Source organism: Schistocerca nitens, chromosome 1, assembly GCF_023898315.1.
Source record: "Schistocerca nitens isolate TAMUIC-IGC-003100 chromosome 1, iqSchNite1.1, whole genome shotgun sequence".
NCBI classification, from domain to species: domain Eukaryota; kingdom Metazoa; phylum Arthropoda; class Insecta; order Orthoptera; family Acrididae; genus Schistocerca; species Schistocerca nitens.
In genome coordinates, this window is record NC_064614.1 from 1,092,991,008 (window position 1) to 1,093,018,367 (window position 27,360).

The 27,360-nt window shown below is 37.6% G+C and overlaps 1 protein-coding gene across 6 annotated transcripts in view; it reads left to right on the forward strand.

Annotated features, from left to right (window-relative positions):
• The window catches only part of LOC126198643 (protein hu-li tai shao), a 431,642-nt gene that overhangs the window by 358,422 nt on the left and 45,860 nt on the right, over window positions 1–27,360 (forward strand). For 3 of the 6 annotated variants that reach the window (XM_049935120.1, XM_049935111.1, XM_049935129.1), the window contains 6 exons: window positions 14,451–14,543; window positions 14,635–14,830; window positions 17,204–17,350; window positions 18,208–18,279; window positions 18,632–18,694; window positions 26,311–26,385. In XM_049935120.1, coding sequence (XP_049791077.1) covers window positions 14,451–14,543; window positions 14,635–14,830; window positions 17,204–17,350; window positions 18,208–18,279; window positions 18,632–18,694; window positions 26,311–26,385 — 646 coding nt within the window. The remainder of the gene's footprint in view (window positions 1–14,450; window positions 14,544–14,634; window positions 14,831–17,203; window positions 17,351–18,207; window positions 18,280–18,631; window positions 18,695–26,310; window positions 26,386–27,360) is intronic. The other 3 variants (XM_049935146.1, XM_049935156.1, XM_049935137.1) reach the window with 2 other exon arrangements.

A 27,360-nucleotide genomic window follows, 5' to 3' on the forward strand; every position in this document is an offset into this window, starting at 1 on the left:
TGGTCTCTTATCTCAGGAACATGCTGAATCAGCAACACGGCATGGTCGACAGTTCATTATAGCGTATCTGGCGTAATCAGAGCAGTATCTCATCCTGTGCTGTTCTTCAGATTAGGAAGAGCCTAGGTACTTCCTTGATATACATGATCTTTCAGACATTCCCTTGACCAGAAGTCACATGGATTCACATTGGGGGATCTGGAAGGCCACACATCTTGAAACTGCCTAAAGATGACGTCATTACTGAAAGTTTCCTTGAAGCAAATCCTTCACCTGGCAAATGACGTGTAGTGTTACCCAATCTCGGGCGGAAATAGTGGTGTGTACATATTTGTGTTTTTGCAAAGCTGGAACTGTGTTGCACAGGGAGGTCCTTTTAATGTGCAGCTGTCACTGTGCACCTAAAAGTCCGCAACATGTCATCTCCTTAAAAGAAAAATGGACAGAGAATGAAGGAGCTTGTGAAACCACATCCCACAGCCACATTCTGGCTGCTTACGGCACCATATTTCACCTGGTGGCAGAAAGTGGAACTTTTTTTTTTTCAGCGTACTGTACAAGTGCAGTGATTAATGAATACACCTATAGTGTTTCAGCCTCCTGCGATGTATACAGCCTCCACTGCAGCATGCGGAAAACTGTCAGCTTAATTAGAACCACTCCGTAAATGAAGTGATGGAACTGTGCCATCTTCGAGGGAAAATAGTGCTGTCCTTGGTGGAAATTCCTTCAGTGCAAGTACGGAAGAATTACCGAAACTACTGGATGGATTGAACAGTCTAATGAGCACTAAATATGGATGGGAGTAAACCAAAGAGAGAGAAACATAAAGGAGTAGAATAAATGAGATTACCAATAAACTTAAAATAAAAATTGGGGACCACATAATTGCTGAAGTGTCAGAAGTGTGCTGTCTTGGAAGGAAAATAAATCATGGTCGAAGTAGCAGATTAGCATAAGTAAATAGGATTCTCCTCACTAAAAGAAATTTGCTACTGGGATAAAATACGGGCCTTAATTTGAAGAAGAAATTTCTGAGAATATTCTTCTGGAGCACAGCGTTATATGGAAGGGAGTCATGGTCTATGGGAACACTGGAAAAGGGTCCTTAAGGCATAACTTGACACTGTTGGGGTGAAACTGTAAAAGTGAAAGAGAGAATTGAGTAAAGAGATTTGAGACGTGCTAGTAGGAAAAGGGCTGCTTCAGGAAGAGAACTGCGTCCAACAGTTTTGTCACTGGCACAAAAAGTAACTTCGCTGTGCCATCTCATTTATGTAAGGGAAGAATCTCCAGTAGATCTAGGTACAGCCAAGGGGCGCAGCATGCTTGCAATGGGAAACCAAAGTTTTCAGAGGAAATAGAAAAGAAGAAGGAAAGCCACAGAAGAGGTGTGGGTCAGTTGTAATGAAAATTAGGATACAAATACAAGATTGAAAATTCAAGCTAAGTGCTTGTCTTAGCCAAGTGGTAGAGGACATACGTTCTTCCTGCAAAGATTTTAAAAGGATAATCATACTGTGATAGTAAATGAGGTAGGAAACACCATTTAGGTGACATTAACCTACTGAATATAGGCTTGAATGGTTATGGGTTCATTACAGATGGTACAGACACAGTTTTGTGAAGTAGTTTTGAACACATTTATTGAAAACTGTCATGAGTGGCTAGTTAGACAATCCTTATGGAAGGAAATATTTTAGACCTTGTGATTGCAAACAGGTTGGCACGATATCAGTGTCAATATAGAGGAGGATTAATTATCATGATGTCATCATAGCAACAATGGTTACTAAAGCTCATAAATCCATCAAGAAGGCCAGGAGGAGATAAGCAGTCATTAGCATCCAACTGAGACAAAGAAGGGTCATAATTTAGTTAATATAAGGGACATAGATGAATTATGTGCAGATTTTAAACTGATTGTAAATAACACTCTGGAAAAGTGTGCATCGAGTAGATGGAAGGGACCCACCATGGTTTAATAACAAAATTTGGAAAGTGCTGATGAAGCAGTGATTGTTGCATTCTTGGTTCAGAAAAGAATGCAGAAATGTAGACAGGCAAAAGCTACTAGAAATTCATGCATTTATGAAAAGATAAATGCTTCCTTGTTCTCTATATACATAAATGATCTGATGGATAGGGTGAGCAGCCATCCGCAACTGTTTGCAGATGACACTGCAATGTATGGCAAAGTATCTTTGTTTATTGGCTGTAGGAGGATACATGTTGAATTGGACAGAATTTCTGCTTGGTGCGATGAATGGCAGCTTGGTCTAACTGTGGAAAAATCTGAAGTTAATGCAGATGGGTAGAAAAAAAAAAACATCATGTAATGCTCAGATTCAGTATTAGTAGTGTGCTGCTCCACAGTCACAATGATTAAATTTCTAGGGGCAGTGTTGCAAAGCGATAAAATGAAAGGAAAACATAAGGTCAATAGTAGAGAAGGCGAATGGTCTACTTAAATTTATTGGGAGATTTTTAGGAAAATGTAGCTCATTTATCTGTGTAAAAGACTTTGTATAGAACGCTAGTGCAAACCATTTTCAGTACTGCTTGAGTGTTTGGGATCACCATCAGATTGGGTTAAAGGAAGACATCGAAGTGATTTGTAGGTATGCTGCTAGATTTATTACAAGCAGATTAGATCAACATGCGAGTATAATGGAGATGCTTTGTGAAGGCGCTGGAGAGAAGTAATGATCTTTTCTTGAAATACTATTGTGAAAATTTAGAGAATCTGCCCCAAGACAAGAGAAATTAGGACTCTCACAGAGGCATATACACTGATTAGCCAGAATGTTACGACCACCGACCTACTAAAAATATAAACCTGTCCAGGTGATAGCAGCGTCACCTGATGAGGAGTGGCTGCACACACAGGATCACCCTTAATCCATATACATACTCCTTCCTGTTGATTAATTTTACAATGATTGAGTCCTTAATACCAGTGGCATTGTAGATGTAAAGGAGGATTTACCCATACCTCTGTTATATACCTCCCCAATCTGAATGGTATGATAGGCTATCATATCTCCACTATTAAAGGTCTCAAGTCCTACAACAGTATTAACTTTATCGCCATTATAACTAACTAACCCAACGGTGATCCACCCATTACCACACTGAGCTGAATCATTTTTGGTAATAGTGAAATTAAGAAAACATCCACAAAACTCAGATGGGCACTGCAACTTAATCACCAAGACCATCCACGGTAGTAATATCGACATTGTCAATAGCTTTGTAGACATTCGGATGAGAACGTCTTCTGTATATCCTTTAACGCAGCATCTTGTGTGCGAGCGGTCCAATGCCGTTGCAGTTGCAGCTGCACAAAGACTGGCGCCTTCTTAATAAATTGATTACTTATATAGGAAACACTGTTGCCTCCTTGAGTCCCTGGTTCTTGATGTACGCTTGCGCATAAGCATGCGTGGACTTAGTATTTTCGCAGTCACACAGTGGAGCATTATTCCAGACACATGCTGAGGTAAAACTAGCGGTGAGTGTACATGCTAGTGCGCTTATGTAACGACCAGACAGAGATGAGTGGTTATGTAATCACTGAACCGAGACTCGCACAGAGAGCAACCCAGAGTGCCCCTGTGAGCATGCTGTCCGTATGTTGAATGCTATCTACCTGAGTTTGACCAAGGACATATTGTGATGGCCCGGAGGCTCGGCATAAGCATTTCGTAAACTGCACGACTTGTCGGGTGTTTGAGGAGTGCTGTGGTGAGTGTCTGCAACATACGTCATGGGGTTGTGTGGCCACACTTCATTATGGATGTTTGTCATCGTAGGCTGGGCAGACTGGTAAAACAGGGCAGGCAGCAAACTGTGGTTGAACTAACATCAGACTTCAGTGGTGGGCAGAGTACTAGTGTGTTTGAACATCAGTAGACTGAACGCTTCTAACGCTGGGCCTCTGCAGCTGACGACCCAGGCATATGCCAGTGTTAACACCATGGCATATGCTGATGGGAAGGCACGAATCCATTGTCTTCCAGGGGAAGACCCCTTGATACCTGTACTGCGGGAGAGAACTAGCTGGTGGTGGCTCGATTATTCTCTGGGCAACATCCACGGGTCTAGTGGAGCTCATGCAAGTCACCATGACAGTGAAGGTATACCAGGCCACAAGGCCTGCAGTGTGATGGAATGGTTTGAGGAACACAGTGGGGAGTTCAGTGGAGAGCTTCAATTGATGTTGATGTGCTGGCCCCCCAACTCGCCAGATTTGGACCCTATCGAACACATCTGGGATGTGATTGAATGTGACACCGGAGCTGACTCCCCCTTCCCCGGAATTTACGGTAATTAGGTGACTTGTGTGTGTAGATGTGGTGTCAACTCCCTCCAGTGACCTACCAAGGCCTCATTGCTTCCATACCACAATTTATCATTGCTGTTATCCATGCCAAATGTGGATATACTGACTATTAGGTAATTGGTTATAATATTCTGACTGATCAGTATAGGTAGTAATATTTCCGTTGCTCCATTTTCTAATGGAACAGGAAAGGGATGGCTAGTAGGTACCCTCCACCAGGCAGTTTGATAGGTGTGGAGTATGTATGTAGGTATAGAGTAGAGTTATATTATTGAGTGTATGGTGGAGGCAGCTTCAACACTGAACACAAACAAATGTTATGTTAGTTCCTGTTTTTTAATGTTATAATATGTGAGTCGGGTCAACATGGAATAAGATCGGCTGCTTGGGCCTGTTAACTTGGTTGAACATGGGTTTGCTATTTCTGTTTCTGCTATTGGCAGATGGAATTTCACAAGCCACAGTGTAAATCTCTCTAAAACTCGTAAATGAAAATTGGCTGATTTGACAGGAGAATCTTTAAGATAGGACATAGACACTCACAGGAGGATAAGTCTGTAGCTCATTGTGTAGTGGCTAGCATTGCTGCCTCTGGATCACGGGGTTCGGGGTTCGATTCCTGGCCGCCGGGGACTGGGTGTTTGTGTTGTCCTCATCATTTCATCAACATTATGGTCATTCATAACAGTGGCTAGACTGGACTGTGTAAAAATTGAACTGTGTAGAAATTGGAATTTTGTACGGGCGCTGATGACCACGCATTTGAGTGCCCCACAAACCAAACGTCATCATCACAGGAGGATAACTGTAGTCTCTGACTTTAGACCAACATCGTTTTTGGGTAGGCTCAGATTTCAAGTTACTATTATTAAAGGAAGTAAATATAACTGCAAATATTGAGCTTCAAAAATGTGAAAGAAGAAAGTCTTTAAAGAAAATACACCAAACAGTTGGAGAGTTACAGTAAAAATAAGTAACAAGTCAACTGCATCTTACAAACCATGTGCATTTGAACACTGATGTGGCTATATTAGATGTAGGTGGATATAACTTGGTATGCAGATCAAGTATAGAGAGAGGAGAGATTGCTACTTAGGGTAGAAAACACTCAGTCTAATAATTTTGAATTATCTATAAAACAACTTGTATGTTATTAAAATTCTGAACTTCCAAGCTGAATGAGGTAATAGTAAATGGATAATTTATTTTATTTGGTTTAGAGCACACTTATTCAAGAGGTGGATTGAGTTCTTGGCTATTGCACATAATGTAACTACTCTCAAGCAATTTGTGTTGAGAATCAGAGGAACCAGTGGCACTGGTATTAACATTTTACACATACATTGAATAGTTAATGATGTCTCAGACCATGATGGTCAACTGATGATGGTGTTCAGTACCAGAAGAAAGCAAGAAGCATTTGCAAAGTAGAGATAAGAGAGGTATACACAACATGCTTGGTGTTACTGAAAAATGTAATGTATTCTGTGTCATACTTGTAGCTACATCGAAAACTGTTGTCCTAAGAAAGTAACCAGTGGAATTTGATTAAAGAAGCTTAAACTATAGGTTGCTAATGATACTAAAATATCATTCAACTGAGAAAAGACTACTTAGTATCCAGGGGCATAGGTGGTGAAAGGATTGGAACACATTATGAACTCTGCTGTAAAATTCTAAGAAAATTAGCAAAAAGTATCAGGAAAATGAAGAAATTTTTTTAACAGTATATAATGAACTTAGAAAAGATATTTTCTTCACAGTGGGTACCACAGCAGTGAATCTATTAAAATAAGGTGTCATTTTCTATTTTTGTTGTGTTAATTTTACTTGTTCACAACTAGTTCCAGCCTTCTTGGCCATTCTCAAGTGATTTTGTTTTTCTGTACAAAATAGCATGTATTATATTACCTCCATGAATATAAGTGTACTGGTGTGAATGTGACTGTTTTAAATACATTTACCTGCAGTAGGAGACCATGCCTTGCATATTGAAATGGCAGTGTCTTTAAATTTGTGTTTTCTTTTTGGTTTGGTTCACAAATGCTATCCTGTTGGTTTGATAACTGACTTTTGCAGAGGTATTAGATTGATCAAAGGATAAAGCTAAGTGCGAAATAAATAGAATACAGTCTAACGTAAGTTGTGACACTTTGCCTCGTTGCTGTTGTTACTGTGATGGCAGTGCCCCAAGTGGCCAGCAAGCTAAACTTCTGAATGTGATATTGGCTGAGTGCGAACAGTATCGTTCATATTGATTTGTAACATAGCTTCTATGATAGTGGGCATATGTAGTGTCATAAACATCAACAATAACCAAAAAAAAAAGACATCAAATTTGCAATTTTTTTTTAGTTTCCTAAGAACCCTGTGAGGTATGAAATGGTACATTACAGGACAGTTTGTTTATGATTCTCTTGTTACATACAGATACCTTACCGAAGTATGTTGTTTTCCTTTGAGAACAAAAAATTGCCAGTAAATACCAAAAGATCGACCTTTTGCTAAAAGACGTTGTGTATATACACAACAACTTTTGTTCGCTACACTTTCAGCCAAATTAGTGAATGTGGAATGTAGGAAACTTGTGTGGAATGTAGGAAACTGGGGAGTGTAATACTTATATTATTTAACATACCAAATTAGCCCCCACACCTGTAGCTGAAGGGAAAGCCACAAAAATGTGATGATAGTGTCAAAAGCAATAAAGCTGTTTCCCACTGCAGAGGAAACAAGTTCCACAAATGGTGGTACAGCTGAGCCACAAACGGCAAGATCTTCAACACATTTGCTTTTGAAGCAAAATTAATTACTTTTCCATAAATATTTAGGTATTAGAAAGTTGAGTTAACAATTCAGCTGTTAGAAAGTTGAGTGAACTGTAAGAAGGGCAAATCATTAGCCTGCATAAAATGTACTACATGTCGAGGAAAGTGACTATCATGACAAGAACAGACAACCGAAATACAAGCTTCTCATGCATTAAATATGTATTTATTTATATTCTCTTGCTTGCATTGGAGTAAGCTGCAGTTATACACATTCAGATGTATTTCTTCGTGAATAAGTTATAGCTTATGTCATTGCAAAAGGGGGATTTGGCTGTTTTTACATTTATTTCATGATATTCATGTCTATTGGTAATTTACTAATGTGTAAACACAAAAAAATATAAAAACTATTTCATTAATTCAGTAGGAAAAGAATTAAAAACAAATATTTTACATACGATGCATTGAGTGCTAGTGTCGGTTTTAGCTGTCAAATGGAAACAAATTTTGCAGTCTGAGTCATGACTGTCTCTATTAGACTGTGATTTTATATTATCATCCTGAAATCAAAAGTAGTTTTATACTATTGGTTAATTAACCAAATCAAAGATACATGTATTTCTGATAATAGTAAACTGGTTTCCTTTGACATCAGTAATATTTACCCATATATTCCGTTAAACCATAAATATAATTGAAAATAATTTAATTAAATACAAGAAACTAATTCCAACTGAAATCTAAGCGTTCATTCAACATATAAGTACTTTTGCATTCAAGATGACAATATGCAGTTATAGCATTTGAAACTGTTATTCTGTTTATTCCATACTTAGCTTTACTGTTTGATCAGTATAATAACTTTTTGTAGATGTCAAGTTGTCAGACCAGCTAGACAGAATTTGTGAAGCAAAACGAAGAGAAAATACAGATTTAAAGAGACTGACATTTCAATATGTAAGGCATAGTTTTCTGTTGCTGGTAAACATATTTAAAATAAGTTTATATTCACATCATTACACTTCTGCTTGTGGAGGTAGTATAAAATATTCTGTTTTGTACAGCCTAGAAGGCTGAAACCACTTGCGAACTAGTAAAATTAACACAGCTAAAGTGAAAAATGCAACCTTGTTTTACAGAAGATAGCACCAAAAATTGCAGTTTGTAGCAAATAATTGAAGTTTGAATGATTAATTAGTAACCCATAGTTTCTAAGAAATTCATTCCAAAACACGTTTGCTAAAATTCTACTTACCCTACATCTCCAAAAGAAATTCTTAATGGTATCAACTCTCTTAAAAATAAATATTCAAGTGGTTATCATGAGATCAGCAGTCAAATAAAGAAATATTTTAGTATTTTGAATTACTTATGTAATCAACTTTATTTGCGGTGATATTTTCCAGCTGGAATTAAACATGCTGTTGTCAAACTACTTCACAAGAAAAGGAGAGAGAACTTTGGTTAAGAATTGATGACATGATCCATGTGCCTACTGCCAGTATTTCCAAAAATTTTCAAGATCATCGTGTCGCTCAGTGGTAAAGTACCGGACTCTGGATCCAAAAGTTTCGGGTTCAATCTATGGTCAATCTTCGAATTTTTAGCTGGCACTTTACTTCTCTTACCTCTGACAATATGTAGATAGATAAGGTCTTCATAGACCTGGCTGTGTAAGTCAGTTCAAAGGTTGGAGAAAGAAGGTGACTTGTCACCTGTAGAAAAATGCTAACAATGCTTAGTAAAGCATTGTTATTCAAGCTAAATTTTGTACTGGTGACAGATTCACCATGTACAATAGAATTCACAAACCATTAGTGCAGAAAAACATACTCACTAGCTAGTTTGGATTTCAAAAAGGCCTATTTACTGAACAGGCTACATTTTCTTTGACAGATGATGTGTATATTAGGATCAGTAAATCAGAAATTATTGCCATTGTGAATATTTTGCGACATGACTAAAACTTCGTATTGTGTGAACCGTTATATCCGCATTCAAAATATGGAATATGACATACAGCAGCTTCATGGTTTTTATGATATTTGCTGTTACAGAAAACAGCGTGTATCAATTTCATGTGGATCACGTAACAATAGGCACTCCCAATTTGGAGCATGATACATAGCGTACTACAGGACTCAAACTAGAGTCCTCTTGTTTCTGATTCATGGAAATGATCTTTCACTTTAAGTTTTTGAAGATGTAAATTTTTGTCCCTTTTGCAGATGACACATGTATAGTTATAAAAAGTAATGTCTCCTAACTGAAAAGATAGCTGAAACTCATTTGAAAACATCAGTAGATGCTTCAAGGCAAATGTTTTGTTATTAAATTTTGACGACGACTCGGTACATACAATTAAATGCTCCTCATATCCTTTTTTGTTACCAATGTTACTGATTCCTTAGAAATTTTGAAAAGCATAAATAAAATGCTAGGACCAAAAATAGCATCTAGCAAGACTTCAAAGGGTTCAGATTAGTCCCAAAAGATGTCAGGTACATACATATTCAACAACATGGCAGAGTTTAAGACTGAATTTAGAAATTTGGGATGAGCAACTCGTCCTCCTCCTCCTCCTCTTCATTGAAGAGTATATCCCCAGAAAGTCGTAAAAATAATTCCTTAGGTTCTTATGTTAAATCATTGAATTGCACTGAAATAAAATGTATATTTTAGACTTCTGTTCCACATAAACAGAACTTTTCATGTATATCGATTATATATACTAAGTAAATGATAACAGAAATATAAAATGGGTTTTATCTGTAGTTTGTGGTAATCGAGAAATTGTCTTATATGAAGCCTTCATGGCTAATACAGTTAACAGATGTGCATTCCACTGGTATTTTTAAGATGGTGTCATTTACTATGTGATTACCAAATGACATTAAATGTTTGTTGCACAATTCCACCTCAGCCCTTGTTGCTGCCATTTATTAAAGTGATGCTACATCATCTTGTAGTTTTAGAACACCTTTTACCCTTAAATAGTCCGCCCCGATAGCTGAGTGGTCAGCGCGGCGGTCTGTCAAGCCAAGGGGTCCAGGTTCGATTCCCAGCTGAGTCGGAAATTTTCTCCGCTCAGGGTCTGGGTGTTGTGTTGTCCTCATTATCATTTCATCATCATCAGTGGAAGGCAACAGGAAACCACCACTGGAGTCACTTCCCTAGACACTCATGCATTGGGCCTTTCTGACGAGGCTTCCCCCATGACAAGACCTGCCGTAAGGCAGAACAGTTTTTTTTCCCTTAAATATGTAGGATATCATGTTGTTGTTGTTGTTGTTGTTGTTGTTGTTGTTGTGGTCTTCAGTCCTGAAACTGATTTGATGCAGCTCTCCATGCTACTCTATCCTGTGCAAGCTTCTTCATCTCCCAGTACCTACTGCAGCCTACATCCTTCTGAATCTGCTTAGTGTATTCATCTCCTGGTCTCCCTCTACGATTTTAACCCTCCACGCCGCCCTCCAGTACCAAATTGGTGATCCCTTGATGCCTCAGAACATGTCCTACCAACCGATACCTCCTTCTAGTCAAGTTGTGCCACAAACTCCTCTTCTCCCCAATTCTATTCAATACCTCCTCATTAGTTATGTGATCTACCCATCTAATCTTCAGCATTCTTCTGTAGCACCACATTTCGAAAGCTTCTATTCTCTTCTTCTCCAAACTAGTTATCGTCCATGTTTCACTTCCATACATGGCTACACTCCATACAAATACTTTCAGAAACGACTTCCTGACACTTAAATCAGTACTCGATGTTAACAAATTTCTCTTCTTAAGAAACGCTTTCCTTGCCATTGCCAGTCTACATTTTACATCCTCTCTACTTCAACCATCATCAGTTATTTTGCTTCCCAAATAGCAAAACTCCTTTACTACTTTAAGTGTCTCATTTGCTAATCTAATTCCCTCAGCATCACCCGATTTAATTCGACTACATTCAATTATCCTCGTTTTGCTTTTGTTCATGTTCATCTTATACCCTCCTTTCAAGATACTGTTCATTCCGTTCAACTGCTCTTCCAAGTCCTTTGCTGTCTCTGACAGAATTACAATGTCATCAGCAGACCTGAAAGTTTTATTTCATCTCCATGGATTTTAATACCTACTCTGAACTTTTCTTTTGTTTCCTTTACTGCTTGCTCAATTTACAGATTGAATAGCATCGGGGAGAGGCTACAACCCTGTCTCACTCCCTTCCCAATCACTGCTTCCCTTTCATGCCCCTCAACTCTTATAACTGCCATCTGGTTTCTGTGCAAATTGTAAAGAGCCTTTCGCTCCCTGTAATTTACCCCTGGCACGTTCAGAATTTGAAAGAGAGTATTTCAGTCAACATTGTCAAAAGCTTTCTCTAAGTCTACAAATGATAGAAACGTGGGTTTGCCCTTCCTTAATCTTTCTTCTAAGAGAAGTCGTAGGGTCAGTATTGCCTCACGTGTTCCAATATTTCTACAGAATCCAAACTGATCTTCACCGAGGCCAGCTTCTACCAGTTTTTCCATTTGTCTGTAAAGAATTCATGTTAGTATTTTGCAGCTATGACTTATTAAACTGATAGTTCGGTAATTTTCACATCTGTCAACACCTGCTTTCTTTGGGATTGGAATTACTACATTCTTCTTGAAGTCTGAGGGAATTTTGCCTGTCTCATACATCTTACTCACCAGATGGTAGAGTTTTGTTAGGCCTGGCTCTCCCAAGGCTGTCAGTAGTTCTAATGGAATGTTGTCTACTCCCGGGGCCTTGTTTCGACTTAGGTCTTTCAGTGCTCTGTCAAACTCTTCACGGAGCATCATATCTCCCATTTCATCTTCATCTACATCCTCTTCCATTTCCATAATATTGTCCTCAAGAACATTGACCCTGTATAAACCCTCTATATACTCCTTCCGCCTTTCTGCTTTCCCTTCTTTGCTGAGAACTGGGTTTCCATCTGAGCTCTTGATAATCGTACAAGTGGTTCTCTTTTCTCCAAAGGTCTCTGTAATTTTCCTGTAGGCAGTATCTATCTTACCCCTAGTGAGAAAAGCCTCTACATCCTTACATTTGTCCTCTAGCCATCCCTGCTTAGCCATTTTGCACTTCCTGTCGATCTCATTTTTGAGCCGTTTGTATTCCTTTTTGTATGCTTCACTTACTGCATTTTTGTATTTTCTCCTTTCATCAAGTAAATTCAGTATCTCTTCTGTTACCCAAGGATTTCTACTAGCCCTCTTCTTTTTACCTACTTGGTCATCTGCTGCCTTCACTATTTCATTCCTCAAAGCTACCCATACTTCTTCTACTGTATTTCTTTCCCCCATTCCTGTCATGTGTTCCCTTATGCTCTCCCTGAAACCCCTCTACAACCTCTGGTTCTTTCAGTTTTTCCAGGTCCCATCTCCTTAAATTCCCACCTTTTTGCAGTTTCTTCAGTTTTAATCTACAGTTCATAACCAATAGATTGTGGTCAGAGTCCACATCTGCCCATGGATATGTCTTACAATTTAAAATCTGGTTCCTAAATCTCTGTCTTACCATTATATAATCTATCTGAAACCTTTTAGAATCTCCAGGGTTCTTCCATGTATACAACCTTCTTTCATTATTCTTGAACCAAGTGTTAGCTATGATTAAGTTATGCTCTGTGCAAAATTCTACCAGGCGGTTTCCTCTTTCATTTCTTAGCCCCAATCCATATTCATCTACTACGTTTCCTTCTCTTCCTTTTCCTACTGTTGAATTCCAGTCACCCATGACTATTAAATTTTCGTCTCCCTTCACTACCTGAATAATTTCTTTTATCTCATCATACATTTCCTCAATTTCATCATCATCTGCAGAGCTAGTTGGCTTATAAACTTGTACTACTGTAGTAGGCGTGGGCTTCGTGTCTATCTTGGCCACAATAATGCGTTCACTATGCTGTTTGTAGTACCTTACCCGCACTCCTATTTTCCTATTCATTATTAAACCTACTCCTGCATTACCCCTATTCGATTTTGTATTTATAACCCTGTATTCACCTGACCAAAAGTCTTGTTCCTCCTGCCACCGAACTTCACTATGTCTAACTTTAACCTATCCATTTCCCTTTTTAAATTTTCTAACCTACCTGCCCGATTAAGGGATCTGACATTCCACGCTCCGATCCGTAGAACGCCAGTTTTCTTTCTCTTGATAACGTTGCCCTCTTGAGTAGTCCCCGCCCGGAGATCCGAATGGGGGACTATTTTACCTCCGGAATATTTTACCCAAGAGGACGCCATCATCATTTAATCATACAGTAAAGCTGCATGCCCTCGGTAAAAATTACGGCTGTAGTTTCCCCTTGCTTTCAGTCGTTCGCAGTACTAAAACAGCAAGGCCGTTTTGGTTAGTGTTACAGGGCCAGATCAGTCAATCACCCAGACTGTTAGCCCTGCAGATACTGAAAAGGCTGCTGCCCCTCTTCAGGAACCACCCGTTTGTCTGGCCTCTCAACAGATACCCCTCCGTTGTGGTTGCACCTACGGTATGGCTATCTGTATTGTTTAGGCACGCAAGCCTCCCCACCGACATCAAGGTCCATGGTTCATGGGGGGGTAGGATATCATATAAAGTAGAAACAGTAACCATTTAATGAATGGAAAGCACCAGTTTGCTTTCGTTCTACAGTATTACTTTTATTGTGTTTTTGGCTTACAATGACATCTTCAGACAGTTACTAAGTATTGTCACCAAAGAAGTTATAATGTTGTAAACAACATTTGGAGAGAAGTTACACGTCTAGATTGAAGCAGAGACATACAGTAACATCTTTGACAGTGTGGTGGTAATGCTTTGAAAAATTAAAAAATTAAAGTGTAAATAAATAAAAATGGAGTTGACAGGAAAAACTTGAACACGAAATAGGACCAGCAAGCCCACATAACAGTTTCTATTAATTAAAAAAAAATATTTTTTAAAATAAGTGCTGGACAAGGCTACTTCAGGAAGTATAAAACATGGAGAGTGATACACAAACTAATTAAAAGAAGAAACAATTATCAGTGTAACTACAGAACACATAAGGAACTTAAACAGAAGATAATCAGAAATAAATAACTGCAGGAAAGTAGGAGTTCGAGGGAACATACAGTATATGCAATCTTTGAGAGCGTGCTAGTACTGCACTTTTAAAAGGTAAAAAGGCTGACCATTTAAATCATTCTCAAAATGTGCTACAGATGACACGCTTCTGTTTTATTTATCTTACTACAGATTTATGTCAAGGAGGAATTTAGTATCAAACACTATGTATTTGAGATAATTTACATATAAAGTGTTCAGTCTTACCTTTTTTGTCTCCTATTTTACAGATAAAGGATAACAGGCGAGCAGATAAAATTACTTCAGGCCCACAGTCTCACATTCTTGAAGGAGTATCATGGGAAGAAGCGAAGAAATTGCAGGTACATAAAAATTTTTCATATTTCTTCATATCATTTGCTAGTTTTCTGCTATTGACTTTGGGCACTTAATTGCACATGCTTTGAATTGCAGGATGCTAATATCTCTGCTACTGGTGACCAAGTCATTTTGGTAGGAGCTGCTTCAAAAGGAATAATTCAAAGAGGCTTCCAGCATAATGCTTTAGTGTATAAAACTCCATATGCTAAGAACCCATTTGACACAGTAACAGATGAAGAACTTGAGGAGTACAAGAAAGTTGTAGAAAGGAAACAAAGGGGTGAATCGTGTAAGTATGTCTGTTTCATAAAATCCTTGGTGAATAACTGTTAAATATATGCAGTGACTTGTTTCGTTAGTGTTGTTGGTATGCATCAGTAAGATAGTTACTTGATATTGTTTTAAAATTCTATTTTCGTACATCCTGAATTGTGTGAATGGACATCATATGATAACCTTCAACATCTCAACATAAGGGTGAATATGGATATGACGTTCTTTCATTGTTACCATGTAATAAGAACCTCATTGAACCAGAATGAGGAATATGTCTATAGACAATGCAAATATAGTGAGAAATTTATGGTAGAATTTAAATAATTTAGGAGTAAAGGAGACGACTCACCAAACAGCAGAAGTGTTGAGTTGTTGATAGTCACACACAGAAGGTGCAAGACCTGCCCAACCCATTCACTTGGCATTTCCTACTCCATTCCTGTCACTGTCTTATCCTAGCCCATCAGAGGCAAGGCCATGTGTGAGAGGAGCCCTGTTGTCATACACAAACATTGCTGCCGTCACGTCACATCTTTTTGTGTTGGTATGACGACCATCAACTGTCCACCAGAATGAATGGCCACTGCCTAACTGTGACCAGGAACAAAACTGGGTAGACACACATGACTTCTTTGGCGTTTCAAATAACTGAATTTAAGAGTTTCAAACCCCAGCTTAATAAATATGGTGGGAGGTGACCAACACAACCAAATGTGCATACCCAAACTGCAGTTGCCCAATCCCTAGTGCCAAGAAGAGCAGAGAGCAATGTAATGTGAATCTGAGCTATGCTGTGATTTAAGCAACCATTTTGAGAGGCTTCTTACTTATCGTCTTCAGATGAAGTGACTATCTACAGAGGGAACCTCTGTGGAATCTATCTTGGGCTTTTTGAAGTGAGTGTCCTGATTGTTTGTTGAAGATATGCTAGTGATAGGGAGCAGGTACGTTGCGTATACTATCCATGTGTTGCATCCCGCTAAGGCAAAAATTTTGTTGCCAAATATGAGTTACAACATTGTGTTCAGCTGATGTACTAAAGGCCACATTTGTACTAAATACTGTAATCTGTAAGTATCATTACTTGTCGTGAGATTTTGTCAAAGATCAGTGACCCTTAATTTTCCTTTTTATAGAGAACATGGTCATTATTATAGTTGTCCAGAGTTCTGGTAATCATTGTGTGAATGACCTTGCCTGTGATAAGAATGTCACAATTGATGTTCTTCTTCTTCTTCTTCTTCTTCTTCTTATCCCTCCCTCTTTAGAGCAAGTTTTATTTATATTTCTTGAATAGTTGTTTGTAGGGAAGATGATGTGCAGGTGCTTCTCTGCAGGTATGCTCTTCTTGTAGCCAATGTTTCAGGCTTGGTGCATCGGCTGTGGCAGCACCTGGTGTTTATGTACAGTTTAGTGGGCTTCTCTTCCCATAGGTGCATTGCTGTCATGTACTGATTGACTGACTGACTTCCATGAGAACAGTTATTCAGAATGCAAATAAAGCTTTTGCTTTCGCCAAACAGGAAAAAGAAATAAGTGTGTAATGTACTTGCTGCAGAATTAACTGAGAAAGCCTGTTATTGGGGAAAAAATGTTATTAAACCTAACACATTATCTTTCATGCAGTTTCCAATTACAGGCCCTATTTTAGGATTAAGTGTACAATTGGATGATGGTAACATCTGACTATATTCACATATGTAAATGTTTTTAACAGTGTAGGTAATTATAGTAGTACAACTTTGAAGAATAAAGCTATGAGGAATTGTGGTCAGCAGCAACCTTTTCTCTGACTAAAGATGCTGCAGTGGACACTGAGTGAACTAAAGAATTGTCTGTAAAGAATGTCACCATATGTTTTAAGAGGTTTGAAATCTGCCAAGTCATCTCATAACAATATGTTTAATTAGCATTTAGATGGAACTTTGTATGCCAAAGCTTTAATTATCATAAAATACTTTTCTCTCCCACATGAATTCATCTAGAAATTGGATAAAATGCATCTGTTTGTAGACACACATCTGTATTCTGGAAAGCCTCATGAAGTATAGGACATCAGAATCATACTTTTTTAAAAAAAGAAATAAATGTCAAAATGCACTTTATATTTTTAACGTTGAGATTTAAAAAAATGGAGAACTAAATATTCTTATGTTTTGACATTTATTTATTACTTTACTGAAGTTTTAAAAAGTTGCATCAGACTGCTTGTTGTTTCACATAAAGAGTTTAATTTTTGTATTCCAGAGTCAGATTTCGCCCTTAGGAAATACCTATAAATTAGTGTAAAAGTTGACTTAAGTGCTTGTGTATTTTCCTCTTATTTATTTTCTGTTAGAAAATTGTGTCCTGCAAGAAAACACAATGTTGTTACTTTTTATTGTAGTTGATGAAGACCAAACTGAATCGGAGCCACTTTCCTCTTCACTGCAAAACAGTCGGCCTACAAATGAAGATAGTATGCCGGCCACTAAGTCTCCACTTATGTCGCCAACTTCTGCTGCTAGTGAAACGGAAGAAGAAAGCAGAGATGGTACAGGATATTTTCATTTAAGTTCATTGCTTCTCACTAATCTTCCACCTTTTTAATATTTTGTTAGTTTGAAAGAGTGGATGCAGAGAGAGAATGAAGCCAATAATTGATTTTAATTAAAAAAAATTTTATTTATTTTTTTTATTTTTTTATTATAACTGAATTTTGCTTTCCGTTGAGTAAGAGCTTCCCACAACAAGAAAATGAATCCAAATTGTCACTGTTATACATGCGGCCCTCACTTGAAGTTGCTACTTCAGTAGAATAAGGTGGAAACTTCAGAACAGAGGTATAGGTATTTATCTTGTAATGAACTAAACACTGTCACTGAATAATGTCATATGAAAAATTCTTTCTTTTTATTTTAACTTCTGTTGCTACTTTAGTATCCGCAGTAACCTTTTTATTGACTGTGAGCGTAACAAAATTACTATTACTGCTATTCAGTGCCTGAAAAGAATTAACACAATTGATTGTGCTTTTTTTTCTTTTTGTTTAACTGTAAATTTAACAGAAGAGTGAGCTAAATGGGAAAAGTTAAGAATCAATTTCCAAACACTCATAAATGTAGTATAGTTCTGGTACTGAGTGGTGGAATATTTTATAAATGTGACAATTACCTGTATAAGCTGTTTGCAACCAGAAAATAATATACTGTTTGCATGGCACGAGTTAAACTGATTTACAATATAGAGTCAACTGAAGTTGCCAAATGTTAAAAATAAGAAAAATCTGGTGAGATTGAAAAGGAGCGAACTACAAAATTGATAGACTGTGATATTTGGACGATTATAAATAGATATATTCTGCACTCTGTGGTGTTATCAGAAATAATTGTGTATTCGTGCTTGTTACAGAACCGAGAGTTTTGCGGATAGAGACAAAGCAGGTTCCTCGGCCAAGTCAAGCTGAAGTTGTTCTGAGTGATGGTAAGTTGTATGTGAAGAAGAGTAATGTGCGCATTGTAGATACCACAAAGCTCGTTGCAGATGAATAATCTTGTCGTTCAGTGTTTTGTTAAACTGATTTTTTCCAGCAATATATGTTTCCTAGGTAGTGGTACACTTTCAATAATTGCAGTGTTTAAAAACAGTTATTGCAGACTAGCTTCAATAGAAAAATGCAAGTTTTGTATTTTTGAAGCATTCTGTGATGGATTGTTTAAATTTATATAAGTAATATTTTAAGATAAGTATTGCCAATTTTATTGCATGTTATTGCATTGCATGTGTTTGTTATGCTGAACATTTGAAAAATTGGTGCATGTCTGTTTGTTCAAAGCCGAAAGTGATCTCCCAGATCCAAATGTGGAGCGTTCCTTGTCACTTAGGCTGCCAGCGAAAGGTGAGCATTCTTAGCAAATTATTTACTACAGAGATAGCTTGACTGTCAAGTAGTAGATACTGAATAAAAAGTAAGCAGAATGGTTGTACACTGCTGTCAGTAAAATTTAATGATTTCTTTACTTGAAAAGGTATCAGGAAACAACGTTTTAATTTATAATTTTGATTTTTGTGGTGATGGTCTCTATTAAAGTACGTACAGGAACTTGATAGCAAAAATACACTTAGTAATATTGAAGGTAAGTTGGAGAGACATGCCTGTCAATAGGGAAATGAGAGAATTCATGAAATTTTGGAGAGGCATTGTGTGTCTCCAAATCTTTAAATCACAGTTGTATGCACATTTAAAAATATCAGATTTTTGACAAATAAAGTAGTCTTATATAAACCACTGTGAAACTCTTGTAACATTGACGAGACTAAAGCCCACAAGTGATAGGTGAAGCAATAAATAGTAGCAGTTACTTCAAGCAATAAGTAGGGACAGAACAGGGCTTTAATGTAAGACATACTAGAATCATTGAATAAACAAAAAGAAAAAGGAGACAGGCAAATTAAATTAACAGTAATGATGGTCAATTTCATCCAGCAAAGACCGAGGCAGAAAATAAAAATGTAAAATTCTTGTTAGTTTGAATGACGTAGCTCACCTTGGAATTATTAGCATGCTCAGTCAAATTAACACAGAAGTCAGTCAGTGAATTACAATCACCGATAATCATATTGTGTTATGAACCTATGTATCGACTTTGTCTGATCTTGGTTACACATGTTGAAGGAATAGCACTGCCATTAGGGAGGGCACGAGAATCAGGGTATTAAGAGTGTAAACACATACAAAAAAATTAAAAACAGTAAGAATATTGTAAAAAAAACTGGAGCAGATAGAACGGATGTTGCAGGCGTAATGCAAACTGAACAGGTAGAAGGGAAAGTGAAATGTATTCAGTAAACATATTTGAGCCTTGATGAGAATTTTAGGAACTTTGCGTTGCAGTGTTGGACACAGTCCAATTGGAGATGGTGTACTAAATGTTTCCTGTGAATATGAACAATGTAGTACTATATCAGTGTTCACAAACTGCGATATTTTTCCACTCACAGATAACTATCAAAAGAAAAGGAAGGGCCTCCCTCCTTCTCTCTCTCTCTCTCTCTCTCTCTCTCTCTCTCTCTCTCTCTCTCTATGGAACACCACAGTTGTTATGCCTTCTGGTTATGGGTTGTGACATTACGGGAGAACCTTGGATTTAAACCTCAATATAATTGCAGTTTTGTGCTGTTGTATACTAGATATTACTAGACTGCACTGATTAGGACAGAAACCTCATGAAAAGGATGAAAAGCTAATTTATGATTGTGAATGGTTATTATGCTGAAAAGGAAGTTCTTACTCGGAAGTTGTGTACTGTGACTAGCATAGTATTCTCCATAATGTAAGCATACATGATGCCAGAATTTCATCTTTTCCAAGTATTAATACCTTAACTCAAAGCATACTGCCACTTCGTCGATTGAAAAAATATGGAACTGTTCAGAAACTGAGTCAGTGTGAGCTCAAACAGTGGTAGCACTTGAGACTTAGCTCTGTTGCTTCTGTTTGGAGACAAGTTTCATATACGAGGGTCACTCCAAAAGAAATGCACACTATTTTTGTGTAAATACGTCTTTCCCACTTGTTTTCAAACTTAGTTCAACCTGTTCCCGTGAATGGCGCCGTCAGCATGTCTTCAAGATGGCTGCTACACTTGATGTTCGTCAGAAGCAACGTGCTGTCATAGAATTCCTGTGCTGTGAAAACGAGACAGTGGGAATCGTCCACAAGAGGTTGAAAAAGGTGTATGGAGACGCTGCTGTCGATCGCAGTAGTTAGTCTGCGGGCAAGCAGGTTACGTGATGAAAGCGGGCACGGCAATATTGAGGATTGTCCTCGCAGTGGCAGGCCTCGTACTGCACACACTCGAGACAATGTGCTGAGAGTTAACGAATTGGTGACTGCTGACAGACGCATCACAGTGAACGAATTGTCACGCTACGCTGGGATAGGGGAAGGAAGTGTTTGCAGAATACTGAAAGTGTTGGCATTAAAAAAGGTTTGTGCCAGGTGGGTTCCCAGGATGTTGACAGTTGCTCACAAAGAAACAAGAAAAACAGTATGCAGCGAACTTTTGGAACAGTACAAGAATGGTGGAGGTGAATTTCTGGGAAGAATTGTGACAGGTGATGAAACATGGCTCCATCATTTTTCACCTGAGACGAAGAGGCAATCGATGGAGTGGCATCATGCAAATTCACCCAAGGAAAAAAAAAATTCAAAACCACACCTTCTGCTGGAAAAGTTATGGCTACGGTGTTTTTCGATTCCGAAGGACTTTTGCTTGTGGACATCATGCCAAGTGGAACCACCATAAATTCTGATGCATATGTGATGACACTGAAGAAACTTCGAGCTCGACTGAGTCGTGTTCGAACACATCGACAAAAGCAGGATGTTTTGCTGTTGCACGGCAATGCATGGCCACATGTCAGTCAAAAAACCATGGAAGTGACCACAAAACTCGGATGGACAACACTGAAACACCCACGTTACAGTCCTGACCTGGCTCCATGTGACAATCATCTTTTTGGGAAACTGAAAGACACTCTTCATGGAACAAGGTTGGAAGATGATGACTCCCTTGTGCACGCTGCCAAACAGTGGCTCCAACAGGTTGGTCCAGAATTTTACCGTGGGGGTATACAGGCGTTGGTTCCAAGATGGCGTAAGGCAGTTGAGAGGAATGGAAATTATGTGGAGAAATGAAAATATTGTTCCTAATGGATTTATCTACTCACTGTAAAACTTTCAAACAGAATAAAAGATGGATTTAAAAAAAAAATGTGTGCATTGCTTTTGGAGTGACCCTCGTATTAGAGAGAGATTTGTCACGAAACAATAATGGTTTTGTATTCCAAATTAATCTAAAGATTTGGCTGCATTATAAGAACATGGTCTTGCTGAACAATGTTGCCTTTGGGACTCAGCATTCTTTTGCAGATAAGTTAAGTTCAAGAAACACACAAAAAAATCATATGAAATCATAATTAAAGTGTTGACTTGCTGATACTGTGATTTCTTTTTCACATTGGAGGAGTTTTTTCCAATGCAATGAAAAGATGTACATGTGCAGAGTCTCTACTGCTAATTCTGCATGACTAACAGTGATGACTGAAAATTGCAATTCGAACTTGCTGGTGGTGGTGTCTATAGTTTACTCTTTGACAGATCAAAATAGCTACTCACTACTCATAATCATTAAGTACTACTGTGAGTGAAGGTCTTAATAATAGGTTCTTGATAAAATTGTGATGAGCAGTTCACAACAGAGATTACCTTGGCCGTTGGAAAAGCTGTTACAGGTTTTGCATGTAACATCCACACAGCCCATTCTGTATAGAGCCAGATTATTTTACTTAATTCATTTTATATTGGAGAGGATGTGATTATCTTGAGGGTTTTGGTTATTACTGTAGTGTGACATTTTGCTGTATGTTGTTGGAAAATTACCAGAGTAGCAACTTTCAAGAGTAGATGGGTAGCTGGCTGCATAATCTCCCTAGCATAGTGGTATACTGTCAAGGTGCCTGCAATTAAACCTATTGTAGTAAGTAAGAACTTTCACTATGTGACACCAAATCTTAGTGGTGTAACAATAAATCACATACCTGGGCAATTACCACAGGTCTCCATATTCAACTTTTTTGTCATTGCTGCCATCACCAAATGCTGCATACCAGTGGTATGTGCTTTTCTGTGATTCTCTGATATGCCAAATTTTTGTTCTTTATAGATGATGGTTGATGTAGTGTCAGCTTGATCATACTACTGCTTCATAGAGGTCTGTGGCAATTTGTGGTTGTGAGTCCCACTTACCTTGGTTTGTTTCAAAGTGGGAATTGTGGTTCATGGAGAGACAATCCTTTAGTCTTCTCTTAGTATTGTATATTTGTATCTTCTAGACCTGCTCTATCACTGGTAGGTGCCTACACTCACATTCATTGCTTCCAGCATAATGCTATTTGCATGACCTTAATATAGCATGAGGCTATGAAAGGCATTCAAGCTCCATATAGGCCCATGAATGCACCCCACACCCTGAATATGTCCATTTGCACATATTATATCCACAACTACTCCTCGTTCTGAGGCTTATTTCCTTTCCAAAGTTAATGTATCAGTGCATATGTGATCACCATAGGTTGATCTCATGTGCCATTTTATAAATAGTAAAGACACAAAAGATCTCACCAGCTAATTTGTGTTTGTGTGTGTGTGGACTAAACTTCAACAATAACACACAAAAAATTTCTTTGTGAGGTATGACAACTTTTAAAATGTATACAGCTAGTAACACTCTTTCCTCACTTAAGAACAAAATATCATCTTGATTAAGCATAGTGTCATAGTGTCTTCCTTTTTAATAAGTGTACTGTTTTGTACTATAGATTCAGACATTTAAATACAGTGAAAATTTCTTTTGACTCTTCAGACTTTCCTAGTGGATATGTTCAGTACGTGGATCTTGGGTCTGTCACTGGATCATGTTTTGTGTATCCCACAGTATTTCCTTCAGGAGTCTGCTCAATATCATCAGATGCTTTGCCATCAGCCACACCTGATGATGTTGACCAGTTGTCTTGAGGAAACATTGTGGGATACAGAAAACCTGATCCAGCCACATACGAGAGAGCAATAAATCACATGGCAAAAACTTATTTGCTTATCAGGTAGATATTGGTGGTCTGAGAGATTCACCTTTTCAAACTACTGCATACCAATGAAATGTTGCACAATCTTATCCATAATGACATAATTGGTAGGCCATTGAATCTGCATCATGTTTCCGTACATCTCTTCATGTAAATAAATCGAAATGCTATAGAAAATAACCCTGCTTTGATAAATTTGCATTTTAATCTGTACTTGAAGCATTATTCCTTCTGAAAATGCCTTTATTCTGAAGGCTGCGAGTAAAGGGAATATTTTATAACTGGTAAACGGATGTACTGAAACTTCCAAATTATACCACTGGTGTTAATGTTTCAGAGACTCTGCAGTTAGCTATCCACAAATTGATGAGCAGCTGCTGTTTTTTTTAAAGTTCTTTGCTTTCTCATAAGGAGAGTTTTCTAGCATAACACAGAGTAATGGTGAATGAATGTAGTTTAGAAGTCTCAGACTTCTGTTTATGAGAATAAGTGCTATTAATTCTAAAACTTGCTCCACTCATAGTAATTACGTGAAAACAAAATGTAATTGGATTGTCGTATCAGACCTCAGAGACAACTGGAGAAACAACACTGTTTGTGGCTAGCAGTCTTAATAGAAGTTCATCGAACTGTATCACAGATTAAAGGGGATACATGAAATGGCAGAATGAGAAGATTACTCATAAGAAAGTGGTTTATCTGTGTTGTGGATGTTTAACAGTCATGTGTTTAGACACATCTCAATGTAATCTACTCATTGATTTTTTGAATGAAATGCAATGTAGATAATATGGCTGGAATTCTCTGCATGGAACTTTTGCTTGTTAATGGTTATGCATGTGCTTTTTTTTATGCATTGAGGATTCTTTATGCTGCAGTCTGACAATGATGAGCATTTAACTGGAATAAGACAGAGGCTTTAAATTTGCATGACGTATTTTATACATGTTCTTCTGTTTGAAGGAGGCACTGATAATGCACAATATGCATGACCAAACAATTTATATAGTGTTAAGAAAAAGAAAAGAGAGATTTTAAAGACGTGTAGAGAATAACCAGCATCCATTTGTTTTTGTGTTTCATTTATTTGAAGTACCATAAATGGTTTTGAGAAAAATACTTCAAGTCTGATGGAACACTATGCAATAGTTTCAAAGGTTTAAATTCTTGACACATACTATTTTCAATAGGTGCTACACAGTTGTCTTCAGATTGTATGCTGCTTATTTTGATAACAGATGTGCGTATAATTACTGGTCACTTTTCTTGTCCACTTTCGTGGTATTGGTGACTATAGTTTCTGAAACATTGATTTTTCTTGGATCAGAATAACAAAATGATTGACAGCCAAACACCTGTGCATATAATTGAGCAGTGTTGTTTGTGGCACCAACTGTTATGCTGGATCACACAGAATTGGTATTGAGTTTGCTTGCAAGATCTTATAATCTTCTGCTTTTCTGGACACTTCAGAAGGTAGATTCAGGCATTCCGTTATGTGAATCATCATGCTCTACAGAGAAATAAAGTACACATTGAAAATTAACCACAATGGTTACATTACGGGGTCTGATTGTTATCTGCAACCAGACGTAACCAGGACCTGAGGTTACAGAGCAGTATTATGTAGGTGAACCGAGTGATTGGCTAAACACTTCATTTAATTGTGTTATTGCTTTGGTAGTTGTCCTGCATGTTGGCTGTCAATCACATACTGTTCTGATCCAGATATAATGACACTGTTACTGCAACATAGCTCACAAAGGCAACACAAGTACAGTTTAGAAGTAGAGTCCACATAAGGAAAATAGTATTGTTCAAAATGTTTGGTCATAGCTGATATAATTAAACTTTACCAACTTGAAACTCTTCCCAATTCACCCCACACTATCATGCTCTGCACTCCCCCCCTCCCCCTCCCCCTTCCCATTCAGACACAGTAGTGTGTTAAACAAGACATCAGAGCACTTGGTGGTGTCACATTGGTGGTTAGGCTGGTAACTTTTTTAATAATGCTGTATTGGGACAGTTAGCTTGGACATGGTAGCAGATAAATACACATTGATAAAAGAAAGAATGGTTAAAGAATACATTCTGTTAAATACAAAGTATCACACAGGAACTAAGTCAAGGAAGTCCTGATGTTTGGTTTTGCTATCACTTTAGTGAGATGAGTTGCTTTTAAGGCATCATACAAAATGTACTATTTATTCCAATTAAAATAGTGTCTTGTTTTAGAAAAATGTCGCTGTACCTAACTAGAACAGCTTTTCTAACTGAGAGAGGTGTGCTTATAATTTCTAACATTATCAGTGCTTGAATGCATCATTTTCTTTCAGCAGTGACTCAGTACAGTGAGGGAAAGTCATGTTAAGAAGAAGAATGTATTGTGCATAAATGACCAAAACCGCACAAAAAAGGTAGAATTTTGTGTTACATATCACTGTAGTCACAGAATCCACAAGATATATCACCAAGTAGCAGAAAGATATACTGTTATGTTTTAAATGCTAACATGTCTTGCAGTCCAAGTATTTAAGTATGCATCATACAAATGGAAAAATAGCTTTTTTTTTGTGAGGTTGAGAGACAGCATGGGAAACCATTTGTCTTGTGTAAGAGTACAAGAGAACTGAACAATTTAAAACACAGGGTACACAAAAGTGAAACGAAGTCCATTGTACTTAAAACCAACTTCTCTTTCGTATTTGGCTCTGTTAAGTTTCTACATGGAAAGATATCTTTTTTCAATGAAAATTTTAGATACTTTTCAGTTGAATGTTACAGACTGTTCTTCATTATTTTCTGTTTGTGCATGTGATCTGCTGCAAATGCTGTTGCATGATTTGTTTTCTTCGCATTACGTAGTTGCTGACTCATCTGAAGTTCCGAATGAATTTAAGCGCTCTTGGTCATTGGGACCTAACAAGCAGAATATAAAAGGTGAGTTTGAATGCTTATGTCATGCATTTCAAATGCTTGAGTTACTGGTCTAAGCTTTAGCTTAAATTCTGCTTTACATTGCGCTTCTGTTATATCTGATTGTAAGTAACAACAGATAAGTACATTTTTATATTTTAAGAAATCGTGGCATGCTTATGTGTTGTCGAAATACTTTGTCATGTGAAACCATTGGTATCAGATTTTTTTTGTTTCAGGAGATTCCTAAATATAATATCTTGATTAAATGTTTTAGGAAAACTGGTCTCTCTATTCAGTTTGTTGGATGTAACATTTAGTGGTAACATTACCCAAAAATACCATATTTGCCGTCAGAAGGGAGGAGGCATAGTTTTAATTTAATTTAATTTTTTGTGCAACACATCCAAAAAATGAGAACAGCGTTTTCACACTCAATGACTTTCAGATGGAAACACATTGGGTTTATCCTGTCACTGGATGTACACGAGACAATTATTTGTAGTTACTGTTTGACGACTGTTACATCTGCACGCATCTTAGTTGGTGACATATTTTCTACAGACCCTGTTAGAATATTTAATAATGATACCTTACATCTACTTAGTTATCTGGTATGTATGAGTGCTGTCAGTGAGGTGACAGGTTGTTGTGTGAAGTCAGTCAACTTGTTTTCATAGAATGTTATTTTAGCTAAGGAATGAAACATTTTAGTTACCATTGATTAATTATGGCCTAGATTCTGTGATAAATGGTTCCCAACTGTGTGCAGAATAGGAGCTGGCACTTGTTTTTCACATTCATTTCACTCTTGCTTTCCTCAAGTTTTTACAGCTTGTTATTCACTGTTTGTCAGTGCACATGCAAGAGACAAAGAGAAAGTTGTAGATGTTTTTTGTTTTTCTTTCCATACAAAGAGAAAGTTGTAGATGTTTTTTGTTTTTCTTTCCATTTTTAGAGAAAAGTATTGATCACTCATCCAGGTTTTCACCTGTCTAA